Source organism: Chelmon rostratus, chromosome 6, assembly GCF_017976325.1.
Source record: "Chelmon rostratus isolate fCheRos1 chromosome 6, fCheRos1.pri, whole genome shotgun sequence".
In the NCBI taxonomy this organism is placed as follows: domain Eukaryota; kingdom Metazoa; phylum Chordata; class Actinopteri; order Chaetodontiformes; family Chaetodontidae; genus Chelmon; species Chelmon rostratus.
In genome coordinates, this window is record NC_055663.1 from 13,236,313 (window position 1) to 13,255,416 (window position 19,104).

Genomic DNA, 19,104 nt, shown 5'->3' on the forward strand with positions numbered 1-19,104 from the left:
TGTGCCCAACACCAAATTATGACATCTATATGCATGTTGTGACAACTGATTTGTACAAAGAGCAAAGAGCAAAAAGTAACATTAACACACTGTGTAGCCCAAATAACACACGAGGGGGAGGCTTTTTCACACCAGATTTAGTCTGATCATTTTAAGACAATTAATTGCACGATTCTTTCAGAATGAAAAAACAAGGGATGCGTATAGCGGAAGTCCAATATTAAAATGAAGAATGGAAAAATTGAGGGAGCATTAAGTGTCCATCTCTTTACATTTATTCCCCCAAATCAACAGTGGACAGTGTGGCTGATGTACAGTAATGTACTACCACTCTCAAATAACAGAAATACAGGGCAAAACAGCCGCACTGTGAATATCTTCATAGTCTCCCCAGTAAATGTAATGCTCACTTTAGCCTCGTAAATCCCTATATCTAGCCTTGAGAACGTTGCGGATTTGTTAATACCATACATTAATACACTGGATAAATACGACACACTCACATGACCTCTGTAAAACTCATTTGATATGGATTAACCATACATGGAAGAAACTGCTATTATTTTCTATTAAAGTGGTAATTTAAAATAAATTCATTACACATTAGTCATCACAAGTGTGCTACATGAGATTAGTTAAGTACAAAAGTTTAATCACAATTGTAAAAAAAAAAGATTATGTCAGTAATTTAACCCCCAGCAGGAGGGTTGGTGAGCTAACCGGACAAAGACTGGTCTGGATCCGAAGCGCATGGGTCGAAAATCACCGCTGGCACAAAATGTTTGTAGGTATTTGCACAGCTCTTTTAATCATGTGCCCCAGCGACAGAGCAAAAAGGAGAAACTTTGATCTCTTTCATCTAATTCGTTTTCCTTTTATTTCTACTTTATAAACACTTTGTGAACACTTTTGTTATTTTGTCCTGGAATGGCCTCCCACTAACACGGTAACGTTTCCATGGTAACAGCAATACCTGTGATTGGTACGACCTCGCTGAGGCTAATGGGAAGTGCTTGATCTCCCAACGAAGTAAGGGACAACACGTTAAGTCACGTAGACAAAACTGAGTCAGACTGATTGTACCGCACGACCGTAGACTATGTTTAAAACGTGTTGACTGACAGTGAAATCCCATATTGGAAAACGAATACAAAAACAGCTCTGATTTATCCGACATCTCAGTCGCAGGACTAGTTTCTAACAGGACCCGAAGGCAGCATAAACTCCTCCCCCTGGTGTCCGAGCGGGAAGTTAAGATGTTCATCCTGTTAGCTAAAATGTAGCAAATGCTCCTGTGCTGCGGCTAGCTCAGTCAACACAAACTTCACTGTGGAGGAACATTAATTGGTGAGTTTGTGCTTACGGCTAGGGATAATGCAATATTAACCAGCTAACGTTAACCGAAGCCGCCAGTAGTTTTTAGTTTGACCTGCTAATGTGCTACGCTGCATACATTTGACGTTAGCTTCGCTTCTGTGTCCGTTCTAGGTTCAATTCAGCTTTTAATAACGAAGTTACCCTTACGGATAGTTACATGGCGTATTGGCATGTTGATTAGAAGAGCAGAAATCAGTTGTTATTAGCTCCATCAACGGTTTCCTGTTTACATGCCTGTTTACTTGAGTGACTACAGGAGAGCTCTGCAATCATGTCCAGTAACGCTGAGGAGGGGAGCAACCCTGCAACTAAGTGCTTCGGGCAGGTGGGTTGATAACACGAATGCAGAGAGACATTATGCTAACACACCAGGCTCTTTACCTGAAAGCTCCTGCCACACACCCATTCATCCAAAGCTCAGGTGTGCAGAATTCAGTAATTAGCTTCATCAATCTGGGAAGTATGGTGGTCTCTGTCACTGTGTCTGTGTGTTGTGTTGTGTGTGTTTCTTTTTCTGTGCCCGGTAAGGACATTGCTGCAGTGATTAGTTGAGTAATCGATTAGTCGATCGAAAAAGAATAAAAAAGTATAGCCAGCTGTGTTATGTATGTTGTCTCAGTCAGTTTTGATGCAAAAACATTTGCTGGTTTAACCTTCTTAAATGTAATGATTTGCTGCTTTTCTTTGTCATTTATTACAGTACGTAAAGAGTATTTGGGTTTTGGACTGTTGGTTGGACAAAAGACACAATATGAAGATGTCACGTTGGGCTCTGGGATATTGTGATCACACTTTTTTTTGACATTTTATAGACTAAACCAGTACTCACTTAGTCATGGAAATAATCAACAGATCAATTGACAATGAAAACAATCGTTAGTTGCAGCCCTAGAAAAGAAACAAGACATGAAAGACTTATGGATGGACCGGATAGACTAAAGTAATTTCTAACCCTAATCATCCAGTTTCTTTTCATTAGTTTTAAGCTTGCAAAAACCATCTGATTCCACTTTGTCTGGCAGTGTCTATTCACCTTGTTCCAACTCTTCATTACATGTATATAATGTTTACACTGAGTGAGATATTCAGACCCAGGTCTCCGTGTTTTTATGGCTGCACCTTTCCAACAATAGCTTGTCCATCGTTGTATACAAATTTGTCCAGCGTCCCCCCACCGATGTCTTTGGTGTACTTAGAAATTCCACTGAACAGTTTGGCTGCACTGGTGCTTCGGAGATTAACGCTATTTTTTAAAATGCATTGTTTCAAACTTTTAACAATACTCTTTATGTGCAATATATCACTATATATTATATCAGTTGCATAGATGAAAGTCAATTTTAAAACCTTTAAAACATCATGTGACAGCAGAAGGCAGTGCCACAGCAGTGGGTGAGGGGTTACTCAGTCAGATTAATTAGGATTGACTGGTAAAAAAAACATCCATGCTTTTAATATGTCATGGTTCGTGTGTGTGTGCATTTGTTTTTGCTCTGCTAACTGGACTGTGTGTGTGTTGTCAGTGTACCTACACAGCTGAGGAGTACCAGGCGGTGCACAACGCTCTGCGACAGAAGCTGGGACCAGAGTACATCAGTACCAGAGTGGCTGGAGGAGGACAGAGGGCAAGTCTTTGTTCATCTCTCTGCCTTTGTTTTCTGTACTGCTGTGATGCCAAGCTTGAATGAATTGCAGAAATGTTGCAAAGTTAAATGTGTGTCTGTCAGTGGAGTTAAAGTTAATTTATAAGCACATTATTGTTGCACAAATGCATTTATGTAATGGCTTTATATTTTTATTTTATTTTCCTTCCCTTAAAGGTAAGTTTTTCTCAAGTGGAAACAAAGTGACGTTGGTACAACATGGAGGAAATTTGACCCAAATTTGCCCATTTTCCAGTTCGGCAAATCAGGTTGCAAAAGACCATCTGGATATAACCCTGCCCCTGCCTCTGTCTCTCATATCAACCCTTGAATGGACTCTTCCAGGTGTGTTACATTGAAGGCCATCGTGTGATCAGCCTGGCTAATGAGATGTTTGGATACAACGGATGGTCTCACTCCATCTCTCAGCAGAATGTCGGTACGACTCGGAGCTTCTTGCTGGAGAATCCTGTTAAAGTCAAGCTGTTGCCTCACAGTCAGACTAACAGAACACTTATATTTCACAGACTTTGTCGACCTCATCAACGGGAAGTTTTATGTTGGAGTCAGTGCGTTTGTCAAAGTGCAGCTGAAGGTTAGACAAATAACCTCATTTATTTTACTTTACTGATTTCAGCACTATTTTCACATAATGGATCATCTGATCAAGATTCATTTCACTTAAATTTTTAAATCATGTATTCTCTGCAGTGCTCATCACCCTCTGATGCGCATGCTGTCAATGTGAATTTGTGTTTAATGTGTGCTTTCTCTCCAGGACGGGGCATTTCATGAGGATGTAGGGTACGGAGTCAGTGAAGGGCTGAAGTCTAAAGCTCTGTCATTGGAAAAGGCGAGAAAGGAAGCTGTCACTGATGGCATGAAGAGAGCGCTGAAGTACTGGGATTTGCATTTGTATATCTCTTATCAATCTGAAATACAGCCCAGACTCCAAAACAAGTTGTGATGCTGTGTAAAACAGACAAAAAAAGACAATTTGATTATTTTCTAATCCTATTAGACATATTGTCAATTGAAAATAGCACAAAGACAATATGTCTAATGTTTGACCTCATCAGCTTAATTGATTTTTGTAAATATCTGCTTATTCTGAATTTGATGCAGCAACACGTTTCAAACAAGTTGGGACAGGACCAACAAAAGACTGGGAAAGTTGTGGAATGCTCCAAAAACACCTGTTTGGATCATTCCACAGGTAAACAGGTTGATTGATAACAGGTGATAGTATCATGATTGGGTAAAAAAGGAGCATCCTGGAAAGGCTCAGTCGTTCACAAGCGAGGATGGAACGAGGTTCACCACTTTGTGAACATATGATTGGATAAAGGATGTGACTACATGTGCTCAGGATCACTTTGCAAAACTGTTGTCACTAAACACAGATTGTTTGCAAATGATGCTGTTTTTATTCATGTTTTAAACAGAGTACCACCTTTTTTGGAATCAGGGTTGTATGAAGACAATCATTTATAACGAAAAAAAATTCGGTCTAAGTAGACCGATCAAAGTCTTTTGCTGATATCTGATGTGTGTTTTAATTGTTTGGGGTTTTTTTGGTCTTGTTGAGATGCTTCGGTAATGCCCTGGGAAACTGCATCCTGAATAAAGAATATCTTCTAGCCATTAACAAGATCCCCAAACAGGTCAGATACATAATATGAACTTTTAGCACTTTTTATTTTCACTCAAAAAAAATTCTTTGGATGCTGAATCTTGTTTCTTCTCCACACAAAGCCTCCTCCTCCTCTAGACCTGATGCAGACTAAGCGCTCTGACGGTGAGCCCTCAGTGGACAAGGCCCGGTACTCCAGTCTGGTCCGGGAGGACAAGCTTGCGTCTGTGGTGGGACCTAGCAGGACGCCGCTGGAGCCCAGAATCCTCAACCAGAAGCAGAACTGTTCAGAAGTTCATACTCCTAATGCCGCTGACTCTGCTCTCGACAGGCAGAGTGAGAACATCTGCTCCAGGTAAACAGCAGTGGGTCTAGTGGTGCTAACACTTCATCTTTTGTGCCTCCAAATGTGCATCACTTCCAATCTATTTCCTCCATTTCTTTCTCCCAGACCTCCCACAGACTCTGAAACCCACACGGACCCCAAACAGCTGAGAAAACTCCGACAGCAGCAGCTTCAGCAGCAGTTCAGAAAAGAGATGGAGGCCAAGAGGCTGCAGCAGGAACAGCATCAAGCCAAGTCTGAGGACACAGAGGTCGCTATTGGACGGGGATCCAGTGGAGGTAAAGGTTTCATGTGTTAACATAATGTAGCGTGATTTCATTGTTTAAAGGAGCAGTGTCAAACTCATGACCTTATGCTGGATTGGGTTTTCTTTAGCAGCACCTTGAATACTTTGCAGAAAAAGCCCAACCCCCTTTTTGCCAGAAACAAATTCTCTCTCATACCTGCAGTAACACACTACAGGAGATCCTTTACCTTGAGAACAGCAGGTTCAAGAGGAGCCTGTCATATTTTATGCAATAGAAATAATTCAATTAAAATGCTACCCTGTTTTAAAGTGTTGTGTAATTAGGCACAGTTTGCTAAATGTGAAACGTGACAGTTTATTTTTATGCTATGATTTTGTATGGCAATATGTAAAAAAAAAAGTATTCAGGGCACATGGAACTTTTTAACATTTAGGGGGTTTCATGACATTGTCTCACAGGCTGGGTTTGACCTCCAGTTTTGGTTTAAAGTGTCTTTAACTTTTAGAAGTTTACTGTGTTTTTCTCTGGAGTTGTTTTTTTTAAAGATGTGTCCAATTCTCCAGGTCATGAAGGTGCACCCGCTCTCAGTGACAGCACCTCGGCTGGACACAGGACCCCCAGCAGCAAGGACGAGTATTTAGCAGGTGCTGTAATCCACCACCAGAGGGCTCAGCATACTGAGGCAGTGTGGTGAGGAGACCTGCCTCTCTTCGCCTTTTCGCACCTTCAGTCAGTACTACTGGTTTGTCTCTCTCTGCAGATGATCCTGAGCTCTGGGATTTCACTCTGGATGGGATTGAGGCGCTTGATGTCCTCGCAGGTGGCCCTCAGACCAGAGGGTTCAGGCCCAGCACACCCAGCAGTCACCAGATGCAGACACGCAGTAAGACCCCTCAGAGAGCCCCGGGCAGACCTCCAGACGAGGCCCCGTCGTACAGCAGAGGACAGGACAGGAGTCAGTTCAGACCTCAAACAGGATCAGGTGAGTCAATGGTCTGTTAGTGAGCTGTTGGCTGAATTTTGTGGTCTTCATAGTGCTATTTCAACCTTACAGGTGAAGCCTTCAGTCCATACAGACAGGGACAGTACATGAAGAAACGCAGACTGGACAGCTGAGATTTTATGTTGCTGTTCCACAACTGCCTCAGTTTTTTATATTTATTTTAATATGTACATTCAATGAGTTTATTTTGCTATTGCTGCTATGTCTGATGTTTGGAGAAATGTTAATCTGGTTTTGTAAAAAAATAAAAACATAACCACAGAAGTCAGTCAGCTGAGTTTTATTCATATTTTATATATGTATATATTCTACACCACTGTTCAACAATGTGGAATCACCTGTTATATTGATGTTTTTTTTTCTTTCCTTCAATAAAGCCTATTTTAATTTAGACAAACAGCATAATTCTGACACCGAATGTATTTTCATGTGAAATAGTTTCAGCCCCAAAATGACATGTAATAAAAGGATTAAAACTTCAGTTTACTCAATGTCCCCACAGTGTTACATGACAGGGGACTCCAGATCATTATTGAACCATGACAGTGCAACTGGATTCTGAATATTTTTGGGAGCTGTTGTTCCCTCTGCAGGTTGGATTGAACAGCTTTAAACTGGTTTGTTAGTCCAGAGTGTTCATCTGATATTCCGACAGTGCTAACTCTAATTTTCTGTTTTTAGGCTTTAAAAATAGCTTTGCTGGGACAACACCTCTGTCAATTCCAACTTGTTAAAGCCAGTATTATGCAGTTGACAGTAGAGACAGGAACCTGCAGATTTTGATGCTGAGCTTCCAGATTCTTTTACCAATGACTGGTGATGTTTTATATTAACTTGCTTCGAGGTTTGTTGGTGCCCTTTCAGTTATCAGTCTGGTTGAACCATGAACAGTGTTAAGTCTGCCGTGTACAAAACTTTTTTTTGGGAAAATCTTTCCAACAAAACAGCCTAAAAGCATGAAAGAAAGACGAGTCATCTGACTGTACCAAATCAAGATTTATGGCAGGCGATTCCAATATATACACCCACATACTAAATCGAACAGCCATAACTTTATAACAAAATTAAGAATCAGCAAGGAATATTTAATGTAATAGAGAAGTGAGGAAGTTTGGGGTGAGAGAAAAAAACCCAATCCCAGTTTATCCCTGAGTTCAATTAGTAAACACTAAAATAGCACAGTCTGGTCATGAGTGTTAAAAAGAAAATCTGCAAGGCAAATTAATTGATATTATTTTTATTTGTTTTTACATTTTGTACAATGTGAAAAACATACACAAAACAGACACTGAATCACAGGAAGTCAGGAGGGATCAGAAATAAGAAGTCAACATCTTACTGCGTGTCAGTAGCCTCAAACAGTACTGTGTAGAGGTCTGTGATAATTACCGATAGAAGCATAGTAGCACATGGACCTTAAGCTTTGCTGAGAGCTTGTGCTGTACAGTGGCCAGTTAGTTTTCATTTGTAAGATTAAACATCAGTGAAGCCGGCATGCAGAAATCATATGCTGCTAGTCTGATATTGAAGTTGTGCCTGTGATATTGGTGAATGGCAATTGAACAGATCAACACATAAATGATGACTCAGGAAGGCAAGGAATAAAAAACAAAGATCTCTAATATTCCAATATCAAAAACATTGAAGTCAGTAACAACCCTCTTCAGCATGCAAATGTTTCCATACCCCTCAGTCCCTTTAAAACTTTAAACATTGCATATCCTGCATTGCAGTAACTTATTTTTTCTCTAGAGAAGTTTAACTATTCGTCCAATCTACAAGCAGGCGAAAAAGTCACAACGACAGCATGGCACTCGTGTGAGGTGGGTGAGACAAAGGTTGAGCCAGCATGAGGGCACGACAACTTTTAAACCTTTACACGGCTCACTCGCTGCCTGCACAGGTGTTTCTATTACACGGTTTAATGATAAATCCACAAAAACAAATGTCAGCCAAATCCATGAATGCATGAGCCAAATATACAGTAAATACACAGCCAACACAAATGTAACTGTAGAGAGAAAAACGGTTTCCACATCAGTGTGCTCTTTGTTCTGCAGTCCTGTGTGTGGTGTCGTGTCTAATGTTTCAGAGTGTCACAGCCTCTGAGCTGGCTGTGTGTCAGTTATGGAGCTGCGTGTTGTGTTTACATCGTGTGCAGATTTTAGTTGACTGGTTTTCTGCACTACAGTCACAGCTACAGGACTAGATGAATCTGGAACTTGTCATTAGTGAGGATGCAAGGCACTAAAGTGTTCCTCATGTTTACAGGTTAGAGTGCATGTGCATGTAGAGTGGGTCACCACAAGCGTACTCTAGTGACTGAGCATCAGGTGAAAGCATTTACCTCACATTAACATATATACAATTAAATAGAAAAAGGGGGCAGGGCAGTCATAGATAGAAGAGCTTAATAAACAGCAGGATTACTCCAGCCTGGTGAGTAGCATACCAATAACAACAACCCTGCAATTGCACTTTTTATATTCCTTTAACTACATGTTGTTTAACAACCTTTAAAAATAATTACAGTGAAACAACATCAAAATCTGATGGCTGAATACAGGTCCATAAAGAACATTTGTTTTATTAAATATACGCATACAAAAACAGACCACAGAAAGAGAGAACCCCAGACACTTGCGATTTGAGACATGACGGCTAAATGATATGAGCTGAGATATTTAATGTGACATGACTTCACTAACAACCTGTTCATCTATGTACTGTGCACTGTCTAAACAACTGAGAGAAGATGGGAGGCTGCATCCCATCCACAAATACTACTACAATAAACCAAAACTATACCATTGTGTAGGATATAAGGAACAGATTTTGAACTGCTCAAAAGTCACTGCTAAGCACTAAGTGAAATGGTTTCATGTGTCAACTTAGGATTCTTACCAAGATTTCATTCTTGGAGAAAACAAAGAAGAAGAAGCGAACACCCTGCAAACACCGTCCTAGCCAGATTGTGATATACAGCAGCATCACCTGTTAAGATTCAAACTTCAAATGGTGGTCAACACCAGGACAACGCTTTTTTTGTATGGCAGATCCACTGGCTTAAATATCAGACATGTAGAATAAATCAGTATGATAATAAATCTTTATGGATAGACAACTCAAATCACAATGACACCAGACTCTCACAGGGACATAAATATGCTAAACATGGAATCACAACCCAGTGAAGAAATACCTATGTACAAAGTCAATGTTTAAATGTTGGGGGAATAAGGCCACAGATACAAGGGACAGTATATCTACTCTTTTTCATTATTGCATTTTACTTAATATGTAGCCACTGGGATGTCTTCATACTGCAACCCTATCCATTTCACTCCTGCCTAACTTACTATGTCTTTCTTCTCCTGACTCCTCCAGCCACACTTTACTTTCCCATCTAAGACAAACTGTCCCACTCCTATCTCCCACTTTCCAGAACACTCCCCCTTCACTCTCTGAGACAACTTTACCTACCATCCCAAGTCACTCAACCAAATGAATGTTTAGTCAGGTGTGTGCGCACACATGTGTCTATGTGGTGTATTAGTTCAACTGTATTCGGTCCCAGCTCGGCTTTCGGCTGTCTACTCCTCTTCAAAGGAATGACGACATTGCAACGTCTGCTCTCAAAAGACATCTTTGGCATGTTGTTGGTTATGCCTTTGGGTCATTACATCACCAGACACGACCAAACGGCTCATCACAGCTCGATTCCACAGCTAATGGCAGGCTAAGTGTGAGACTTTTGTGCTGTGGATGTGTATTGCACTCTCCCTCCAATTGCCAGACAGATTTCGTTCTGCATGAGAGGACTTGAACCACACAGCTCATCTCTATTACAGAGAAAAAAAAACACATAACAATAAAAGTTGAAATAAAAATAAAAAGCCCAATAATCCAGTCAGCTAACCAGCAAACAGCAAAGAGAGCTAGTGGTTCAAAAACTGTCTGCCCTGTGTGGTCCGCCGTCTTAGCCTGGACCAGGGCTCTGACTGGGCTACGTTGGCCTCAGGTTGGACGCTCCAGGGCTGACTGATTTCTGGGGGGCTGATGTGGCTCCCATGTGGTAGCCTTGGTGCAGGGGCACTGAGGCTGTTGTAGGCGGCTGGTACTGTGTTAACGGCTGTGTGGGGTTAAGCATGCTGACCTGGCATGCGCCTGTGGGTCCTGCCCACTGAGGAGCGCTGTACGGGGATGAAGCGTATCCAAACCCCTGGGCAACTGGGCCCAGAGAGCCTTTACGAGGCCCCACTGGGACAGAAGGATTGGCTTGGTTAGGGAGGTGAGTGTTGGTGGTGGTGGATGTGGTGTTGGAGGGCGTGGGAAGTGTAGGGCAGAGATACCCTGGAGCTGAGAATTTGCGTCCCATGTTGGCTGGAGGGATAATCTGCAATAGAGGAAAAAATGATTATCATTATTACGTAACAACAAGCAGTTGACAAAAACATAAGTATCATACAAGGTCATCTAGTCCATACTCCAAAGACAGGACAGTTTTTAAATTAAAAGAAAGTACTGAATGCCTACATCATGTCCCAGTGCTCCCTGTGCCCCAGTTTTGGGACCTCTCTTGCACTGGGAGAGGCTGATAGCGTCCCTGGCCCAGTTATCCACCAGTTGGTGCAGGTCGTCAGTGAAGGTGCCCTTGCCCTTCTGGGTGTGAGAGGCAAGAGGAGTCGGTCCAGTCCCCTGGGCCAAGGAAGCAGAGTGGTTCTGGCAGTGGCCTGAACCATTTGTGGAGCTGGTCCCACTTGATCCTGGGAAACATTAAGAGAGGTGAACTAGAAAATAAAGTCAGGGAATCAATTCAAGCAGCTCGCTGTGACAAGTTAAAATGCCTGCACGTTACCTGTTGTGCAGCTACTGAGGCTGGGCATGGATGGAGAGGACCGGAGCTGCTGTATGGAGGACCTGCCAGCTGCTTGTGATGCCCCTGTTGCTGTTTCTGACACTGAACTTTGCTTTGGAGAGGACTCTGAACCATGAGGACTCTGAGCTGAGGCTGAGGATCCTGAACATACAAGCACAAATCACAATGGCGTGTAAACATTTACCCAGGAGCGTACCATTTCAACTGGGTCAGTGATTTAAAAAGCTTGTACATAAAACACAAATTGTAGCAGTGACACCAAAGTGAGTATTGCATTGGTCTTGAGAGTCCACAAAGCTAAAAGCCTGTTCACTGTCCTTACCTGAGTGTATGGGGCTGGGCTGTCCACTACTTCGAGCAGATTTGTGGCTTTTGCGCCTACGTCTACCTCCGGCCATTACCACAGCAGGGGAGAAGACAGAGGGCGGAGGAGGCTTTCCCATCCGTGTGAATAGAGACTCTATCTCCTCTTTCTGACGAGTCTGCAAGGCCTGGATCTCAATCATATGTCTAAGAGTGGGAGAAGAAAGGCAGTAAAACATAAAGTCATGTTAAAATTGAGCTGTGAAGTAACACTCATAAGAGGAGATGAAGGATGTGTAAATCAGGATTGTGAATGCTGCTTACTTTTCTCTGAGACGGCTAATTTCTTTCTGCAAAGCTTCATCCTCAGTCTCAGAGTCGTCGTCATTGTCACTACTGTAATGGGGATGTGTGTTATGAGGATCAGAGGTGGAGGATGAGGGTCCATTCTGCATACTGGAGCCTGCTGCTAGAGCTGGGGTCACTGATGGAAATCAAACACAATAAGGCCATTTTACTGGGTTTACCTGTGAGGTCCTCCCATGATTTTAACATGCACCAGAAACCTGTTTCAAGCAACTTTACTGGTCAAGTCCAGGGATTATCTTCTGATCTTTTTAAAACACAATGAATTTTCGAGATCAGTAGATAGATACATGCTATCAAAGCTTTAATTATAACAGTTTTTCTCAGTCACTTTGGTGCTTTTCTTAGATCAGAATGAAAATTCTCATAACTATTATGGTTAATTAATTTAGTCTTTTCTGTTCTAGTGTTGGCAGTAAAATAACTGTTACGACTGTGTGAAGCAGCAGTTTTGTATGATGCTCAGTACAAATTATATATATATACATATACATATTATACGTATATTAAGTACAGTATAGTATAGTAAGACACTGTTCAATATTACTCCTGTGCAAAGAGGGCTTTATACTAATTTATAAAAGATGAATTGCTATGAACCTAGTACACACCTGTGACAGAAAAACGTCCCACTTTAGAGCCAGTGGTTGGCCCAGATGTGGCATTGGTGCTCGTGGACACTTGGAAGCGACCAATAGTGGTGGACTGACTGGCAGGACCAACAGAGAGAGATGACGCTCCATTTACAGCGTCAGTTTCACAAACGCCTTTGGCCAGAGAGGATGACCGGTGGAGGGTATTTTCTGGACTTGAGGGGGAGGAGGAAGAGGAAGAGGAAGAAGAGGAGGAGGAGGAGGTAGAGGATGGCGTGAGGGAAGAAGAGGACACAATGCTGGAGGGATCTGGAACGCCTCTGGACGCACCATCAGTGGCAACAGACACCTGTGAAAGAGGGGCAGGGGAATGTCAATGAACTAAGCTACAGGTTTTAAACTGAATTAACCACATACATTTTAAGCTGTGAATAAAACTTACTTGGAAACGTCCAAGAGTGAAACCAGCTGCTGAGGGCTGGACTCTGTTACCCCCCTGGACAGTCTCTGGGCTCAGAGCTCTCCTCAACTCCGCATCCAAAGTGCCCAGGGGTTGCTGTGACTGTGAAGTCACACAAACAAGACATAAGGACCGATCTAAATAGTACAACTATACAGTTATACAACTGTTTGTTAAAAACCTATAAAAGCATTACAGCAGATTATATTACAGGGACATAGGAGACCTCACCTGATTTGGTCCAGGAAAGGGGGGTACAAGGTCAGAGGGAGGTGTAGCAGCTTGGTCAAAACCAGTAGGTAAAGTCTACAAAATACAACAGAGGGAAGTCAAAATATTTTCATCACAACAAACAGCATTTTGGGATGTAGTCTTAGATGTTGCTGTTTTCACTAACCTGTGCCCTCGGCTTAGTTGGAGGCGTCTGTGCATGTCCTGCTGGGGTGATACCCTGTCCTGGGGTTGTTGTGGGGCACAGGACACCTTGCACCCCAGAGTTGAGGGGCAGGTTAGATGGGGGGACCAGGGCGGCTCCGGGTGGAGGGGAAGAAGTTCCAGTGGGAGGAGAGGCGGTGCCTGTGTTCTGACTGGCATCCACTGATGTGGACGAAGAGGCAGAGCTCTGATCTTTAAAGAGGGACCGTAGCTTCTTATCTAGAGCTTGAATATCATCTCTGCCAGCAGTCTTGGTCTGGAGCTCAGCCCCCTCTGACTCCACCGGCTGCGGTTGGACCTGGCTCTGGTTGGGTAACGAGGTGGGAGGAGGGGGCTGCGTGGAAATGGGAACGGGCTGACACTGAGAGGTTGTGTGCTGTGGTGCATGGATGGACGAACTCATAGGCTGAGTAACAGCACTATTAAACTGCTGCTGCTCTGAAGCAGGAACAGTGCAAGTACTACTGGGTGTGACACTAGCAACAGAAGAGACAGAACTACTATTGAGCTGAGGCCCAGGTACTGCAGGGACGGACGTCTGCCCTGATGGAGGACAAATGGTGGAAGATGAAGGAGGGATGTTGGCAGCTGGTGCATGCTGTGAGGGGGCTGTTTCGTGGGAAGACTGAGCAGGTGGACTGGGATCACTGGTGACAGGAGCTGGAGTTTGGGACTGAGTGGATATAGGAGGAGGGGAAACCCTTCCAGTAGAGGCAGGTGGTGAGGATGCTGATATAGACGAGAGAGACACAGCAGGAAAAGTAGCGGTAGTGGTGGAACCTCCAGCCTCTGGAGGAGCAAGTACACTGTTAGAGTTTGGGCCGAGTCCTGCCTCAGTGGACGGGACAGTGCCTGGTTCTTGCACAGCAGCAGGGAGATCAAGGGTGCTGCATCTCTCTTCACGAGCCTGCCTCATTTCACTGAAAGCCTGCTGGAGAGTGCCCGATGGAGCAGACAGAGAAAGGCCCAATGTCATAGAGGGAGCTAGAAGAAAGCAAAAACAGGAAGTCATTACCTGAAAATTGACAAAAACTTAAATATGATTATTGTAAGTATTAATAACAGCTTATGTTAACAGTTGTGTAATAATATATAACCTGCAAAAACCCTGGAGTTTTCATTTTTCATCACTCTTCTGTGCCATGCCCAAAAGCAAACTCTTCTCTTACCTGGGGCAGGTTCATCTCCAAAGGAGGTATTAGCAGAGGAAGCACCAAAGAACTGTTCTTTGAGACGAGACTCTGGCACTGGGCTGACTATGAACCTTCGTCCTGCTGAATGCACCACCTGGGCTGTAGTGCTCGGGGAAATGCCTGAGAGAACGAAAAGGTCAAAAGAAAAGGTCAGATGTGAGGCAGGAGCTAAACTTTATAAACATCAATAACTTGACATTCAGCACTGTATTTTTGGCTAAAGTTTGTTCACCTGGCAGCATGGGAACAGACAGCTCAGCCTGTGGTTGGTGATCACTCATCTGCAAAGAGATAAAATGTATGTGGTTACCTCCTCGGCATATCAAATATCAGATATCAGAGTATCAAAACTGTCATTATGGGTAATGGCTAATAAGGTGATGTGTAGTAAGGAAATACCTGAGGAAACCCATCCTTCATTCTCTCTCCTTTCTCGTCAGCCATTTCTATGACTTCACGGACCTGCTCGATGAAGGACTCCCGCTCACTTTCCAAGATGAACTCACTCTCAACCTGAAACAGAACGCAAAAAGAAGTTCATTTACTGTAAGAAAACGAGACATGTACTGTGAGTGTGTTCCACAGAATTGCTAAAAATCTGTAATCATCACTGGGTGATACACCCGATATAAAAAAAACAACAACACAGGACCATTAGCTGTATCTTCCCTTTGCTCTTGCTTTTTGTCCAGTTATGGTGGATTCTCAGTAAATTGATGGGATTTTGTGAAGGGCAGCAATGCAAATGTACATACTCTATGAATACATACGTTCATTATACATGGAGAGAGAACACATTATTAAAACAAAGAAACGTTATACAGTCCTAAATGTTTACAGAACCACTACTACCATGATCTGTGCAATCTCCTCTGGATTATCACCATCAAGGTCAAATTTGAAGGTCACCATCTTCCTGTTATGCGTTTCGAGCTGGCACTCCGCTACTCTGTCTCCCACATTAGAGATCTGCAAAACATTCATTCAGGTTAAAAACTGTTTAATGACAAAGAGCTTAAGGCAGAATACGAACAAACTCCTCAGCACAAACACGTACACTGAGAACATTTAGCTTGGCCCTTGCAGTCTTCTCATGGCGGGAGCGGCTGCGTACAGATCGCCGCTGGTGACGCTTCAGTGAGCGCCCCTCATGGCGACCTCCTGATGTAGAACTTCCATCATTGCCATCACTAAGACCTGAAGCTGCATCTGACAGGCAGCTGAAACAGAAATGAACCCATGAGAGAGAGATTAGACCCTATTATATTACGTGCATGCTTTAAAAAAAAAAAAAAAAAAACTTCCTTCTCACCTTTCTACAGATGGTGGCACCAGAGCAGTGGATCCTGCTGGCTGCTCCACGGCTGCTGACTGAGGAATGCTCACAGGGGCCTGAAACACAGAGAACTTTCATAAGAGCCGGATCAGACAGAGGGCATTTTGTGCGTTGCAACACATGAAGAGCACCATACTGCCTTTTCTCTTGAAGCCTACAATTTAAAAAAAGAGCTGTGTGGTACTTTTTGAAATCGTTGCTAAGCAACCATCAAATCACCTTTCCTTTGACTAACCCTGATTTTAGCTGTGAGGTAAACTCACAGACCTGTACCTTATATTTAATAGTACGCTGGAAACAGGGGAATGAAGATTCCTTCTCCTTCTTTGCCCTCCTTTCTTTCTCTCCATTTATTCGAGGCACATAAGTAGCACGCGAAGTACTCACTGGCTTTACAACTGGAAAAAAAAGCCCCTCGCTGCAAAACTGCACTCTATCTGATGAGGCTCTTTATCAAGCAATCTCAAAATAGAAAGTCTTATTGTGCATTACTCTTATGAAATAATTTAGGTTTTCCACAGTAAACTGATTGTTTATATGTTGTTTCCATGCATTTATTCAATTTTAATTTTGGTCATTTATGGTGACCAACTATTTACAGGAAAAGAATGATTTTTAACCAGACAACCCACCAGATGGAGCTGTTTAAACTTGAATCAGGGTGGTACAAGACGCCATTATTCAGCTCTCAGGCAGAGTGAAAATATTGCTGTGCAATGTTCATTTCATTTCCTTCAGAATGTGCCAATTTTTCCTTTGCTGTTCTGTAATGGATGTAAGTCAAGTTTATATAGGTTACTGCTGTTCTTGCAATCTCCAGTTCCAGCCCTGTGTGAAGTTGAAAAGCTCATTTTCTAATTGTGATAAAATGTCTTTTATTTATCACATGCTGACAAATGATATGTATTAGAGTGCTGTTTTCATGAAGGATTTGAAGCTTCAAGTAAAACCCTTGAGCTGTTGGATTGTCAGAACAGCCAGTAGGATAGGAAATTGTTTACATTGCCTTCTTTTGGTCAAAATTTAACAGCACTGAAAACAAACACTGTACTATGTTCTCACATTTTAGTAGATACTGCTCTCCTTTTGATAATCATATCTTTACTTGTGCTCTTTACTATAATTGACAAAATAATTGTTTATTTCATTTAATACAAATCTATCAAAAAATATGTAAAATGTACTTCTTTTTTGAAGTATAAATATACACATACTTCAAGGAACAAGAACAACGTAAGAAGGTGTGACCCAAATACTTCATCTCTGACCCACTTACACCCTAACCACACAGCTTTGTTTTGTGCTTTGTAGAGTACCTGCAGAGCAGAGAGGCACGAGGCCTGATAGAGGAAGTATAGGTGCTCTGCGTTGAGTGGAGGAGACATGATAGGAGGACTTGGATCATTGGCCCAAGACTAAGAGTCATGCAGGAATATGCAGCATGCAGAAGGGAAGAGAGGAAGAAAAATAGGGGACAGCCATGATAATGAGAGTTGTGTCCAGAGAAAAGAAAGAGGTTCAGAGAAACCGCAAGCATAAAAATAGAGAGCATGAAATTAATATTCTGGAATGGTCAAGCAAAACAAAGGAATTAATGAGCTAAATACCTATATATGTTAATCTCTGTCTTAAAGCACAGTCAAATGAATTTGCATGTTAAGTACGAGCGGGAAGTGTGTGTGTCTGCGTCACCTGTACCTGCTGAGCTCCAGTCTGTGCCTGCGGTATAGTGGAGCTCTGAAGAGTACTGCTGCTCTCTGGTTGTTGGGACGGAGACGATTGAGAGGACGGGGGTATCATCACTTGCTGGGTGGGAATCTAGAAGAGGGGAGAAGATAATGATGGTGTGGCAGAAACAACAATAAAATAAAAGAGGTAAGATGAGGTAAAAACACATTTGACATACACGTCACACTTTCATAGCTTCTCCCTCAAAACCCGGTTTCTAATTTAAATCTTTCAGAGATGCACTTACCTGTTGGATACCATAGCTGCAATAATCTGACCATTTATTAATTTGACAATATGGGATGTCAAGGCATTAATCTTTGAACATTCATCCTTGTGTCAACTCCGTGTATTTTAGAGACATGTACATTGCATGTCAATCCACGCTGCACTTGCATGTTTTAAAAACAACTGTAAGATTGTAAGATTTTTGTAAGGATAACATAATTTCCATTTTTAAAAGCCTAAAATAACTGAACCACAACATACCAAACATCTCTGAAAACTGACCGAAAAAGGCTGAGTCTTCCTTGCTGACTAATAGAGATAGTACTTTTTTTTTCCCCAGAACATGTTATCCGAAAAGCTATGGGTGTATTTATAAGTGGTAACAGGAAAATGGGACATTTTATCTACCTGAGGGGGAAGCGATGGTTGGTAGTAAACTCCATACTATAAGAAACAAAACATAACACAGGGTAAGAGTAGGAAACCTGAGAATGAAAAGAAACCAAGGAAAATATAATAGAAGAGACCGGAAAACTCTGGGAACAACACAGCCACCTGCAGCAAAGAATACAGCCTTTAAAGGTTAACTTATCACCCTCTGAAAATCATGTTTTTGCTGACCTTAAGTAGTTGAAGTTCACATTTGCTGCAGTGATATTCAAGTGTTTTCAGGGTGTGTTCGGTACAACCAGACATTACTTTCAGGTGTGTTGTCGGTTGCAACAGATTTGAAACTTTTAACCAGAGGTCAGTGAAACAATGCTTTTCAATTGGTGTGAAGTTCCTTTAAAGACATTAAGACATGCAGTACAAGGTATACCTGTGGAGGTGCCCCGGGAACTGACTGGCTGCTGGCTGCAACAGGAACAGCTTCAGGTTGGACACCTTGTATCTGGGGTTGAACCTTAGTATGTTGCACAGAAAGAAAACAATAGCACATGTGGTTAAAATGAGGCAAATAAGGAAGTAAACAGATAGAGGATAAAATTCTATAAAGACATATTGCTCAAGAGACACATGTAGAGTGCAGATGTAAAGTTCCTGCCGAGCGAGACCAACATAACACACAAGACAATATCCAATTTTCATCAAGACTCACTGGCAACTGCTGCTGCGTTTGGTCATTTTGTGTCTGCGGGCAGGACACCTGGGGCTGAAGGTGCTGACTGGGAAGGGAGCTGTAGGATATTCCAGGCTGAGGAGGCTGAGCTTCGGGAAGGATGGAGGAATCAGGTAGTCTGTCTCCCATGTGACTGGCTGTAAAAGGGGGAGAAGAAGGTTAATTTTTGAAAAGATTCTGAATGCACTCAACTCAAAAATCCAACCGTTTTGT

At 42.4% G+C, this 19,104-nt stretch overlaps 2 protein-coding genes across 7 annotated transcripts in view; one reads left to right on the plus strand and one right to left on the minus strand.

Moving 5' to 3' along the window:
• The first annotated feature begins 1,245 nt into the window (after nucleotides 1-1,245).
• Nucleotides 1,246-6,506, plus strand: rad52 (RAD52 homolog, DNA repair protein). Of its 4 annotated transcripts, none has more exons than XM_041939204.1 (12): nucleotides 1,246-1,347; nucleotides 1,634-1,702; nucleotides 2,901-3,002; nucleotides 3,366-3,459; nucleotides 3,548-3,615; nucleotides 3,799-3,917; nucleotides 4,609-4,684; nucleotides 4,776-5,008; nucleotides 5,105-5,277; nucleotides 5,811-5,891; nucleotides 6,008-6,229; nucleotides 6,302-6,506. In XM_041939204.1, the coding sequence occupies exons 2-12, from the start codon at nucleotides 1,649-1,651 to the stop codon at nucleotides 6,361-6,363; spliced, it is 1,284 nt and encodes a 427-aa protein (XP_041795138.1). In that variant the 5' UTR covers nucleotides 1,246-1,347; nucleotides 1,634-1,648; the 3' UTR covers nucleotides 6,364-6,506. The 4 variants fall into 4 exon arrangements, with proteins under 4 accessions (XP_041795138.1, XP_041795142.1, XP_041795141.1 ...); XM_041939208.1 differs by having other exon boundaries at nucleotides 1,279-1,347; nucleotides 1,625-1,702; XM_041939207.1 differs by having other exon boundaries at nucleotides 1,327-1,347; nucleotides 1,489-1,702.
• A 980-nt stretch (nucleotides 6,507-7,486) lies between these two features.
• The window catches only part of LOC121607652 (serine/threonine-protein kinase WNK1-like), a 28,115-nt gene continuing 16,497 nt past the window's right edge, over nucleotides 7,487-19,104 (minus strand). For 2 of the 3 annotated variants that reach the window (XM_041938570.1, XM_041938572.1), the window contains exons 10-28: nucleotides 18,871-19,028; nucleotides 18,592-18,675; nucleotides 18,180-18,215; nucleotides 17,514-17,633; nucleotides 15,792-15,871; nucleotides 15,537-15,699; nucleotides 15,332-15,448; nucleotides 14,879-14,992; nucleotides 14,712-14,760; nucleotides 14,456-14,599; nucleotides 13,249-14,270; nucleotides 13,083-13,157; nucleotides 12,834-12,953; nucleotides 12,410-12,740; nucleotides 11,757-11,916; nucleotides 11,452-11,639; nucleotides 11,109-11,270; nucleotides 10,787-11,016; nucleotides 7,487-10,646 (exon numbers count right to left, since the gene is read on the minus strand). In XM_041938570.1, the coding sequence (XP_041794504.1) occupies nucleotides 10,257-10,646; nucleotides 10,787-11,016; nucleotides 11,109-11,270; nucleotides 11,452-11,639; nucleotides 11,757-11,916; nucleotides 12,410-12,740; nucleotides 12,834-12,953; nucleotides 13,083-13,157; nucleotides 13,249-14,270; nucleotides 14,456-14,599; nucleotides 14,712-14,760; nucleotides 14,879-14,992; nucleotides 15,332-15,448; nucleotides 15,537-15,699; nucleotides 15,792-15,871; nucleotides 17,514-17,633; nucleotides 18,180-18,215; nucleotides 18,592-18,675; nucleotides 18,871-19,028 (3,743 nt within the window). In that variant the 3' untranslated portion in view covers nucleotides 7,487-10,256. The remainder of the gene's footprint in view (nucleotides 10,647-10,786; nucleotides 11,017-11,108; nucleotides 11,271-11,451; nucleotides 11,640-11,756; nucleotides 11,917-12,409; nucleotides 12,741-12,833; nucleotides 12,954-13,082; nucleotides 13,158-13,248; nucleotides 14,271-14,455; nucleotides 14,600-14,711; nucleotides 14,761-14,878; nucleotides 14,993-15,331; nucleotides 15,449-15,536; nucleotides 15,700-15,791; nucleotides 15,872-17,513; nucleotides 17,634-18,179; nucleotides 18,216-18,591; nucleotides 18,676-18,870; nucleotides 19,029-19,104) is intronic. The other variant, XM_041938573.1, reaches the window with a different exon arrangement.

Coding starts and splice junctions, on each gene's coding strand:
- rad52 (XM_041939204.1), top strand. CDS start 1,649: ATGTCCAGTAACGCTGAGGAGGGGAGCAACCCTGCAACTAAGTGCTTC. Junction 1,703..2,900: donor CAACTAAGTGCTTCGGGCAG/GTGGGTTGATAA, acceptor GTGTGTTGTCAG/TGTACCTACACAGCTGAGGA. Junction 3,003..3,365: donor TGGCTGGAGGAGGACAGAGG/GCAAGTCTTTGT, acceptor GGACTCTTCCAG/GTGTGTTACATTGAAGGCCA.